The 11,121-nt window shown below is 51.0% G+C and overlaps 3 protein-coding genes and 1 non-coding gene across 11 annotated transcripts in view; all 4 read left to right on the plus strand.

Annotated features, from left to right (window-relative positions):
• The window catches only part of dydc2 (DPY30 domain containing 2), a 61,011-nt gene that overhangs the window by 41,045 nt on the left and 8,845 nt on the right, over positions 1–11,121 (plus strand). The window lies entirely within an intron of this gene.
• slc68a1a (solute carrier family 68 member 1a) lies at positions 521–6,926 on the plus strand. 2 transcript variants are annotated; one of them, XM_076040553.1, is made up of 9 exons: positions 521–643; positions 1,538–1,790; positions 1,873–1,952; positions 2,489–2,935; positions 3,027–3,138; positions 3,248–3,344; positions 4,693–4,864; positions 5,395–5,588; positions 6,209–6,926. In XM_076040553.1, the coding sequence occupies exons 2-9, from the start codon at positions 1,629–1,631 to the stop codon at positions 6,457–6,459; spliced, it is 1,515 nt and encodes a 504-aa protein (XP_075896668.1). In that variant the 5' UTR covers positions 521–643; positions 1,538–1,628; the 3' UTR covers positions 6,460–6,926. The 2 variants fall into 2 exon arrangements, with proteins under 2 accessions (XP_075896668.1, XP_075896669.1); XM_076040554.1 differs by lacking the exon at positions 521–643 and adding an exon at positions 1,092–1,160.
• On the plus strand, positions 8,076–8,189 carry LOC142897933 (U5 spliceosomal RNA). Its single transcript, XR_012928507.1, has one exon. It is a non-coding gene; the product is annotated as a U5 spliceosomal RNA (small nuclear RNA).
• arhgap27 (Rho GTPase activating protein 27) overlaps positions 9,562–11,121 on the plus strand; it is a 16,369-nt gene continuing 14,809 nt past the window's right edge. The window contains exon 1 of one of the 3 annotated variants that reach the window (XM_076040542.1): positions 9,562–9,794. The gene's annotated coding sequence lies outside the window, so the exon portion shown is untranslated. The remainder of the gene's footprint in view (positions 9,795–11,121) is intronic. The other 2 variants (XM_076040543.1, XM_076040544.1) reach the window with 2 other exon arrangements.

Below are 11,121 nucleotides of genomic sequence, written 5' to 3' on the forward strand. Positions count from 1 at the left end.
TTTTTCCACGGTTTTAATCTTGAAACGGTGCTAATCAGGATTGAATCGGTGCTCAATAGAGATTAAACAAACAAATGGCAGTCACGGCCACCGTCACTGTCTGTAGATCTTCAGTTTATTGGCAAATGTTGTTTTAATATACAGAGGGGGGGAAACACAGAAAGTCATGTACAGAAAACAGTCGTATTGTGAACGTTCAGCACCGCTCCTGTTATTTGCCTTGACTGACCTCTGCTGGAAGGTGAACGGAATAACATATTGTACGAGCACCACTCTTCGTTAAACTTTTTTTTTTTCATCCGGAAAATTATTAAAGGTAAAATGCTTCATTTTATACATGTATTATCTAATGGGACTAAATATTGGATTGGATTATTTGATCGTCAAAAACCGGAAGCTACGACATGTCGCAGTTTCCGGTGCTGGCGCCTTTGTTTTGTTTTTTTGTTTTTTTTTGTTATTTAAAGCTCGGCTCATCCGTCGCTAGATGGCGCCACGGTGTTAATGTTTTTAAGTGGGACCGGCTGGCGCTGCCGTGACGTGGGCGGCCGCCGGCGGTCTCCCTCCCCGAGCAGAACAAACCTTCCGGCGGCCAGTTTACACGCACCGAGCCGGCTGAGGCTGACCGTCTCCCAGAGAACAGGTAACCAGCGTACACACACAGCGCGAGGGAGAGCGAGAGAGAGACTAGCTAGTTTGCCAATTAGCGCTAACAACTAGCGGCGGCTAGTTGTTGTTGTTGTTGTTGTTGTTGTTGTCGTCGTCTAGCTAACCCTAACCCTAGCCGAGCTGGTAGCGGGGATTGGGTGGTGTTGCGGGCCAGCGGAGCAGACCACCGGAGCGGCCAAGACAGGAAGTGTCGCCGCTAGCTCAGTTAGCCACTGAGCTAGCTGGTAGTTTCCGCAAGGAGGAGCTATAGAGTCTGCTCACGCAGACAGACAGACAGACTCTCCGCGTGAGTGGACAGGGTTCCACAGCAGTGTGTTCGGGCTGAGGGTGGAACCCAACGCTTGGTTCCGTATCTGTGGTTCTCTGCTTGACGGGACTGTTTTCACCGGAAGTTGAAATGAGCCGCTTCCTCTGCGGTGCAACAGGTGATTGAATGGACGACAGCACGTACTGTACAACCCGTCTGGGCCCGAGCCACGCTTGACCGACAGGTGAGAGCAACACTGTCACTTCCGGGCAGGACCCAAACCGGAAGAGGTTCCGTCTAGCGGCGATTAGCGCGCGATTAGACGCCTTAGCAGACAGCCCTGCTGGAACCTGAGTCAGGTTGAATGAACTGGGGAAGTTGCAGTGAGTCACCAGGACACGTGGCAGCATGATGACGTAGCACCGCAGCAGCAGCAGCAGCAGCAGCAGTCGTCGCTGGCTGTTGCTGCTCGTTTGACAACATTTGCTGCCTCTGTGTCTTGTCTTCAGCGTGAGCTCATCATCTGGGCCGTGTGTGTGTGTGTGTGTGTGTGTGTGTGTGTGTGTGTGTGTGTGTGTGTGTGTGTGTGTGTGTGTGTGTGTGTGTGTGTGTGTGTTGCAGGTGATGAGGAGGAGGTGGTGAGCCCGGGAGATGTTGGCAGCAGCAGCAGCTGGCGGCAGAGAGAATCCAGGTGAAGTCAGCAGGTGGGAGGATGGGCAGCAGCAGCGTGTGGCGAGCCGCCTCCTCCACCGCCGTCCTCTACGGCTCCCTGGCCCTCTTCACCTCCGTCCTCCACAACGTCTTCCTGCTCTACTATGTGGAGACCTTCGTGTCCGTCTACAAGATCGATAAGATCTCCTTCTGGGTGGGAGAGGTGGGTGTGCGCCGGCGCCGGCGAGCGAGCCGGGGCGGTTTGAAGCCGTCGCCGTGGTAACCGCTGTGTGTTTGCTCCGCAGACGGTGTTCCTGATCTGGAACAGCCTCAACGACCCTCTGTTCGGCTGGCTGAGCGACCGCGCCTTCCTCACCTCCCCTCCGTGAGTCTCCCTGGACACTGATCTCCTCCACCTCCCTGTGCTGCAGTGGAGGGTGGAGGTTTAGGGCTGCTTCTCACTGCAAGCCTCCGGCGTGACGGCCGCTCAACGGCTCACGCGGGGGTTTTCCAGAGCTTCTGGGACGCTTCTGAACCCACCCGCGCCGCCCCCTGGCTTTAATGGGTGTGGTCTGCTGCAGAGCCACGACCACACCGCAGATGCTTTTGGTGTGAGTTAGTTAGTCAGTTAGTTAGTTAGTAGTCGAGACTCTGCCAGCCTCTCAGTTTCTGCCCTCAACTGTTTTTCTTTCTGCTGACGCCCAACTGAGGTCCAGTTGAGGTCCAGTTGAGGTCCAGTTGAGGTCCAGTTGAGATCCAGTTGAGATCCAGCTGAGGCCCAGCTGAGGCCCAGTTGAGGCCCAGTTGAGGCCCAGCTGAGGCCCAGCTGAGGCCCAGCTGAGGCCCAGTCACCCACCCTACCTCCACCTGTCTGCAGCCTTTGGACATGCTCCTCACAGTGCTCTTTGCTCCGCCCTTCAGGTCCGGTGCCCAGGTCCCCAGTGGGCAGGTGGTGCTGCAGCGCCTGCGTGCTCTCTCCAGGAGCGGCCCTCTGTTTGCGCTCTCCTTCCTGGCCTTCTGGGTGTCGTGGGCCCGGCCGGGGCTGCAGTTCCTGCTGTGCCTGTGCTTGTACGACGGCTTCCTGACGCTGGTGGACCTCCACCACAGCGCCCTGCTGGCCGACCTCGCCGTCTCCGCCTCCGACCGCACGCGCCTCAACTTCCAGGTGTCGGTCTTCAGCGCTCTGGGCTCCTTCTCCGTCTTCGTGTCCTACTGCTTCTGGGACAAGGAGGACTTCTACTCGTTCCGCCTCTTCTGCGTGACTCTCGCGGCGTTCTCCGTCCTGGGCTTCGTGCTAGTGTCGTGGTCGCTGCGCCGCCACTTCCAGAAGGAGCTCCAGCAGAGGAAGGACCACACGGCCAGAGACGCGTAAGGAACCTTCTGAGTCTCTCAGTGGTGGTGGCGTGTCCGGGTCTTGCCCTGAGTCTTAGTCCTGCTGCTCCTCTCTCATCTCCCCCAGGCTGAGTGTTGGCCCCGCCCCAGACAAAGCTGCTGTCACCATTGGCCAGTACCTCCGACAGCTCTCCAGACACAGGAACTTCCTGTGGTTTGTGTCCATGAACCTCATTCAGGTGAAGCACGGACGGACGCCGCTGATGATGTTGGGGGATGGGGGGAGGGGCAGGGGGGTCGCTGGTCATGTGACAGACTTGATGGTCAGAGTTTTGTCTCCCCCTGCAGGTGTTTCACTGCCACTTCAACAACAACTTCTTCCCTCTCTTCCTGGAGCACCTCCTCTCCGACAACATCTCGGCCTCCACCGGCTCCGTCCTGCTGGGTAAAAGATCTTCTGGGCTCCTGCTGCCCGCTCCTCCAGGGCTCACTGGCCAGTAGAGGTGGTGCTTTTCACCGGGGGTGTGGGAGGTGGGAGGTGGGAGGTGGGCGGGGCCACAGACACCATAAAGAAAAGCCCGTGTGGGATATTTTTTGCTTTTTGGTGTGAAAACCAGTTGGGCCGGACCAGCTGGGCCGGACCAGCTGGGTTTTCATGACATCACACTGGGCTGAAGAGGAACCTGTTTGATTGTACCTGCTGGTCCCAGTCAGTTTGTCCTGGTCAGGTGATCAGTGACGATGTCATCATGGTGACAGTCAGTGTGTCTCCGTCGCACGGTCACTGCTGCACCAGCTTCTCCTCCCCCTCCAGCACCAGAACCTTTTTTTCTAGCACCAGAACCTTTTTTCTGATTCTTTTTATTTTGACGTTGTTTGTTTTTATTTCAGTGTTTTTCAGTTCCTCTGCAGAGCCCATGGAAACCCATCAGGTCATGCAGACATCATTGAAGTCCACACAGAATGTACATGTGGAGCGCTTTAGCCTGCCCCCATGCGGCCTTTGTTGGTATTACAGTGGTCCCTCGTTGATCAAGGGGGATGCGTTCTAAAAATAACCCGCAAAGTAATCAGCTTTATTTTTTACAATTATTCTCCGTGTTTTAAGCCGTAAAACCCCAACCACACACTTTGAACATTTCCTCACATTTCTCTCTGACTTAAACTCTCCAAGTTCAAACTTTCGCCATTTAAAAGTACAATATTAGTAAATGACAGCAAAGATCCAAGCCTGTTTTCAAGCCCAAACATTTTGAACACATTCAATTTTAATGATGACTCTCCGAGGTTTGACACATTATTAGCAGCGGCTCCGGCGTATTTCACTGCCAAACATGAACGTTCTGGCCGAGGGCATCCTGCACTGTGCACGGAGCGGATTGACCGACAGTGGTGTAGTAAAGCACAGTCCTTTAGCCAATCAGGACACAGAACACAATGTGCGTTCATACTGTACGCTATAAGAAGAACTCTGAAAGAAATGGGCGGGGCTGTGAAAGGTGAGCTGCGTTCCAGTGAGGGACCACTGTACAGAAAGCTGGAGCCAGCTGAACCACTGCTGTCCAAACACACTTCCTCTCTGCCGGTTTGGCCTTCAAAAGTGGTTGAAGTGCATCCAGTGGTTGAGTTGATGTAGACTCTGCAGCAGTGGTGTCCAGGAGTCTGGTTGCGTTTTGTGTTTCTCACTCACTGCCTGATTTATTTGTTTATTTATTTATTTTTGCACCACTGCACTGCAGATTCCTTTTCATTCCTCCTTGGTTGAAACCCGGCTTGGCTTCTGCCCCCTGCAGGTGTGTCTTACGTTGCCCCTCACCTGAACAACCTCTACTTCCTGACACTGTGCCAGCGCTACGGCGTCTACCGGGTCATCCGCTGGCTCTTCATGCTCAAACTGGGACTGGCCGTGGCTATGCTGCTGGCGGGGGCTGATCACGTTTACCTGCTGTGCATCTTTATCGCTAGGTACACTCGGCCACGCCCACACATCCAGCCTCCGATGTGTGACGCCGTCCTGCTTTCACTAGCTGCGTTTCCATGACCGCGATGTTTCTAAAGCGTCCACGCAGTGCAGCTGCGACGTGCGGCCGTCATGCTAGTTACATTTGCTCTACACGTGTTTGCTGTCCAGAATGCCTGTTCTATTTTTCTCTTTGATGACTTGCAAAAATACATTCCGCGTCATTTCAAGTGGTCACGTGACCCCGTACGTCACGTGACCCCGTACGTCACGTGACCGCTGGCGTGTCAGTCCCTCTATTTGAACACGTGTGGAAAAACCACCTGATGAGAGTCGGAACCTTTCAGCCAAGCTGAGCTGCTTCCATCACCAGGTGTTCTTATCGTGGAAACGCAGCTACTGGCTTCACAGGGGTGATGTTGATGTGACTGCAGCCCAACACCAGGGGGCAGTCTTGGCAGACAGCGTTGCTCTGTCCTCCTCCGCTCTCCTCCTGCTGCCTCTGTGGAAGACGCTGTGCTTGTGTGCCTCCCAGTAACCGGGTCTTCACCGAGGGGACGTGCCGGCTGCTCAAACTGGTCATCTCCGACCTGGTGGACGAGGACTTTGTGGTGAACCGGCGCCAGCAGGCGGCCTCGGCGCTCCTCTTCGGGATGGTGGCCCTGCTGACCAAGCCCGGCCAGACGTTGGCGCCGCTCATCGGCACCTGGCTGCTGTGTGTCTACACAGGTAGGGTCAGAAGCAGTGCTGGTGTCTGTCCACCAGGTGGCGCAGCAGCAGCGTGTCTGAGAACCCATTAACATCACTTGCACTGCATGTTGGAGCGAGTCAGCGATTGTTGTTCACTCAGGACTTTACTACAGCACTGTGATCCATCTGAAGGGCACCAGACTGTACATCAACATACATAGAAGATTAAAGAAAAACAAACAAAAAAGTTCAATTAAATAATAATGAGCGCCAGCACATCAATAATAACCACACATCAATAAGTAATATCTTAATATATCAATAAGAATGAACATATCTGCATAATATACATATAATTATATATATATATATATATATATATATATATATATGTATATATATATATATATATATATATACACTATGAAACAGAATATAAATGAACATAAACTAAAACTAAGGAACTGTGCTCCTAATAATAATAATAATAATAATAATAATAATAATAATAATTAAAAGTTAGTCTGGAGCCCTGATCAGTGTGAGTGTGGATTACGTCTTCTCGTGAACTTTGACCCCCATCCTGTTTCATCACCGAGTTGAAAATGTGTGCGCTGCAGCCGTGAGCCGACGCTCCGCTCTCTGCCGCCGTCTCCCAGGTTACGACGTCTTCGACAGGCAGCCGGCGAAGGACTCTCTGGTCCCCGTGCCGGACGTGGACCCCGGCTCGGGGTCTCCTCCCCTGCGCCTGGGCTGCTTCAACATGCTGGTGTTCGTGCCCATCGCCTGTGCTCTGCTGCAGCTGGCGGCGTGGTCGCGCTTCACTCTGCACGGCCGCAAGCTGCAGGGCGTGAAGCTGCTGCGGCAGGGGGCGGAGCACGGCCACCTCGTCGACGTCAAGGCCATCTGAAGGCCACGTGAGAACGGAACCGGAACCGGAGGCGCGGGGAAGAATGGGACCTGCCTTATTTTTTTTTATAGTGAGATTTTATTCTATATTTATATTGTAACTTGCGACCAAAAGCTAAAAGCTAATCAGTCGTTGGGGGGGGGGGGGCGACAACGATGGACCAAACTTTTGAAAGTGTCGGTGGGAGCCCTCACTGCCTAGCGGAGCCTCCACTGCCTTCTGCATGTTCAGTGTTGCCAACCATGCTGCATTCAAGACAACACGCGTGCAAGCTGAACCACTGCCACTTTGATGACGTAGACAAGTGTATTTTATCCTCCTTTGTGTGTTGGTGTGTTTGCACAACTGCCATTTGAACTGTAGCCTTCTTAATTTAATGTGACTGTCGTTTGATAAACAAGCCGCCCACTTTTTTGTAATTTTGCAAACGTGACAAACGATCGCAAATAAAGTTTGACCTTGTGGTACGACAGCGCCCGTAGTTTCTGAGTTCCTGAGGTGTGCGACTCTTGAACGGAGTGTTTGTTTGATAATAGCAGCACTTGAGGTGGAACAAGGAACCCCTGGCAGGTGAGTCAGGATGCGGGGGCCTACAGTGACCATGCATATATTGCTTATCTCACATGACTGTTACCTTGTTACCTTGATATAATACAGTTTTCTACGGGTGAAAAACGTAGTTAAACTCCACATTTGTCAACAATCATAAGAAGTTGATATCTCGTGGGTTAATTGTCCAGTGTGGTTGCTGAGATTGTCCTGAGTGCAGCCTCCAGGAGCCGCTCGCTGCTCCGGGTGTCCCAGCAGGAAGACATTGACTGGTCAGCATCAGGATGTAGTTCAAGCAGTGCAACTGGAACTACTGCCAAAACTTAACGACGTCAATTTATTCGTCATGGGGGGGGGGGGGAGAGATCTCTGCTGGACGTCCACACATGGCCGCTCTCGGCCTCCGTACTTTGAAGTCTTTTCTCACTTTGAAACCTTTTCGCACTGTAAAAGGCATTGCCCGTAACTTGCAAATAAACGACGGAACAAACAGCTCAGCCCTAAAACTGCGATAATGACGAAATGACCAAAAAATTTGCAATAAATCCCAACAATCGTGTCCAATCACGACGCCGATTAAAAAGAGGAAGTTTCCGCCGCGACGGCGAAAGTAGCGACACCCCCCCCCCTTCACCTCACCCCCAAACTACTGCGCATGCGTTGCGAGGCGCGGCTAAATATGTTTCTTTAAATATATAAACATGCATGTACTCAAATTGCTTTTATTCAACGAATAAACAACTAAGTCATTTGTCCGACAGCTACTTTGCTTGTCCACGGCCGGCTAGTTAGCTAACGAGCTAGCACTCTGGCATCGCGAGGACATTTACCCATCATGCACCGCGCCGAATGCTAGGAATATAGAAAAGATCTACACTCAAAGTAACTTTCTTGTTCGTTCCGGATCGTGTGCACTTGTCGCATTGTGTAACGTTCTACACCCTACGGCTGAGTTGATGCAGTCAAATAAATAAATACATAAATAAAAAAGGGGAGCAACGTGTCTTCACCGTCACCGACAACACAGTGGTCCAGAATAAATAGACGGACGGAACAACGGTCTGTAGATCTCATGTTTCTCTTCAGATCGTATAAATCTTTCGCCTTTTACTAAAGATTTCCGTGGAGAGGAACAACATGAGCTTGAAATAATTTTTCGATGCCCTGCCTTGTGTGGGGCTCATCGTATGTTCAAAATAAAACTGGAAGCTTCAACTGTAGCTTACTGTACAGTACGTGAATCTCAGTTGGAGATTGTGACGTCGCGAGTACTCTAAGCGGGGTCAGAGTTGATCTCCCTGCCGAGTTCCAGCGGTCCTTCGTGCAGACTGCAGGGAGCTTCACAGTGGGAGACGGAGTTCAGAAAGGCGCTTGTAAGGCACGCGTCGGGTTGATTTCTACCGGAGATGTGAAACGAGTCGTTGTTCAAAAAAGACTGACTCGTTGTCGCGTGCCAACGGCCAATCAGGTGTCGCTCGCAAACCGCTGGAAGAACTCATAAGACACGATACGGATCAGAATAATTAAAATGTACAAATCCCACAGATGTATACACACTGTTGATGAGAACCATGCTGGAGTATTGATCGAAAGTTCACTCGGTGAACCTGTGGTTGCATCGTAAACGTTCCACAAGGTGGCGACATTTCCCCCGTGCTTTGCGCTGCACCACGGGGCTGCGACTCAGGCTCCAGAGAACTTTCTTCAACAGCAACAACTTTAACGATACAGAAAAAAAAACATATTTAAAACATGATAATAAAAAAAACCCACACGTATTACTACATTATCATTAGTATAACTGGAATAAGGAATCAGGACGTCATAAAAACGTGAACGCAAACTTGTAGAACATTTAGTCTGAGCATACGTGGCCGTGTTCAGCGAAGGCAGCGTGGACGACTCAGACTCATGGAGCTGACAGGTGATTTGTGAGAGGAAGGCGTGAACCAGTGAGTCTGAATGGCTCAACAACTGAAGAACCAGTTCTCATCAATCACTTCAAAGAGCCGTTCAAGCGACTGAGTCGTTGGTGAACGTCACATCTCAGACTGAACGGGCCATAATGTTAATCTCAAGGAACATTTGTCTGTTTTATTCCTCTAGTTTGCCCGGTTTATTTGTCCAAATTGGTCAATTCAAGCCTATAAAAGCACACAATGACTTCATTGGTTCATTGAATCCTGTGTGCTATCACATAAGTGGTAGCGAGTCTTCCTGGTGACCTTAAAAAAGACTGATATAAAACCTTTCATGAGACATAAACATAATTACAACATCATCACCATACACTTGACAACATTACACAAGACACGACGACAACAAAAACACAAAACTCAAGACGATAGAAATCAAAATAAGTAAAAAAAAAAGTGCAGAACAGTAAAAGTGATTCAGTTCAAACAATAACACAATCATCAAACAAGCTAATAGATCAGCATAAATTCACCAATAAACATAAAGATCCGTTGATCTTTATTCATCTGAGTAAGTTGCCGGGATTCGCTGGCGCCTGGAATCACTGCCCACTGAATGTTTCCACTGCAGTGTGAGATAGTGGAAGTGTCTTCGAGCTCGACTTCCCCTTTTTTGAGGTCTGCGTGCTGTAACGTCTGAAGACCCGAGTGTCTCTTCAGCCGCAGCAGGAAACAAGAGTTTGGCGGCAGAGCCGAGCAGTCGTGAGTGGAGGAGCCGGAGGAGCCGGAGGAGCCGGGACCGTTGGCGCTCTGACCGGCTGCGTGGTGGACGTCGGCCCAGGGAGCCGCCAGCGTCAAGGACGAAGGCAAGTGAGTGAATATTGATGGTCCAGTGCAGCCGCAGCAGCTGCTCTCTTTCTTCCAGTGCGGTGCGGTGCGGTGCGGTGCGGTGCAGGACGACGTCGTTCTGTTGGCTCACTGGCGTCTTCCCAACGGCACGCAGGAGTCGCAGCGCCACAGCGGCACCTTGGCTCTTGCAGGCCAGCGGAACGCAGTAGCAGTGGTGGAAGAACTGTTTGGTAAAAGTGCCGATACTTGCGTGAAAAGTACTCTTGAAAAAAAAGTACTGATTCAATTCCTGGACTCAAGTCAGAGTGAGAAGGCACAGGTTCTGAGATATACTCGAGTAAAAATCAAACAATATTAGTGTTTGCCATTAACGAATAATATTTCAAAATTTTTCAAAAAGGCAAAACTAGTGACAGAATAATGTTGGGTCAGAGGTCAGAGGTCAGAGGTCTCGATGAGCATCCGGATGATTTGAACAACGTTGCTTTACTCAAGACTGCAGTTTTCTTTTGTGAATCATGTGAATGACTTTGAACGCAGTTCTTTTAAACACAGGAAGTACAGACACTGGCGTGCAAATGCAGGGAGTCAAAGTGAGAAGTCATCAGAAAAATAAAGACTCAAGTAAAGCAGATACCTGAAAATATGCAGAGTACAGTGACCAAGTATTTGTCCTTGGTTTAGCCTCTCCTCCTCCCCCTCCTCCTTCACCTCCCCCCCCCTCCCTCCCTGACTCCTGAACGACTCCGATCAGAGCAGCTGACATTGCTGCATGACGTCTGGCTGATGCTGAGCTCAGGTTGCTGCAGGCTTCCTGTTTGTGGTCCTGCACTTTCCTGTTCCCGCCGTCCTCGGCGCCGCTTCAGCTTGAAGTTGTCTTGCAGCGGGCGGAAGCTACTTCCTGTCTGCGTAGTGACATCAGCGGCGCCTCCCACGCTGCAACGCAGCTCCGGCCCGGTCGAAGATCACTTTGAGTCAAACACCGAGGGGCGCTGCTGCACCGGAGGGACACTCCACCACTGACACAACTGTGTGAAAATATCACACATATCCCCAAAAAAAGACCTCAACAGTCGCAATTATTGTGAATGGAGAAGCGGCAGCCAGGCGGACGCACAAATGGGGAAGCGTCACAAAATTGGTGTCAGGACCTGCAAATATGACCATAAATGGCTGAGAGAAAACTGCTGCTGTGACACTAAATGGACTTGGAAGGAACGTGAAATGAGCTGCATGCATGCACCACAACAACACCACAACAACGTCACAACAACGTCACAACAACTCAGAGACTGCAAGAGAAAAACAAGACGTGTGTGTGTGTGTGTGTGTGTGTCTGTCTTTGTCT

This window comes from Nelusetta ayraudi, unplaced genomic scaffold (genome assembly GCF_046127955.1).
Source record: "Nelusetta ayraudi isolate G7.1 ecotype Tasmania unplaced genomic scaffold, CSIRO-AGI_Nayr_v1 ptg000061l, whole genome shotgun sequence".
NCBI lineage: Eukaryota > Metazoa > Chordata > Actinopteri > Tetraodontiformes > Monacanthidae > Nelusetta > Nelusetta ayraudi.

Bases quoted from the DNA above. Each gene is read 5' to 3' on its own strand.
- slc68a1a (XM_076040553.1), top strand. From the start codon at position 1,629: ATGGGCAGCAGCAGCGTGTGGCGAGCCGCCTCCTCCACCGCCGTCCTC. The intron at 1,791-1,872 runs GTGGGTGTGCGC...TTTGCTCCGCAG, and splicing joins TCTCCTTCTGGGTGGGAGAG to ACGGTGTTCCTGATCTGGAA. The intron at 2,936-3,026 runs GTAAGGAACCTT...CATCTCCCCCAG, and splicing joins GACCACACGGCCAGAGACGC to GCTGAGTGTTGGCCCCGCCC.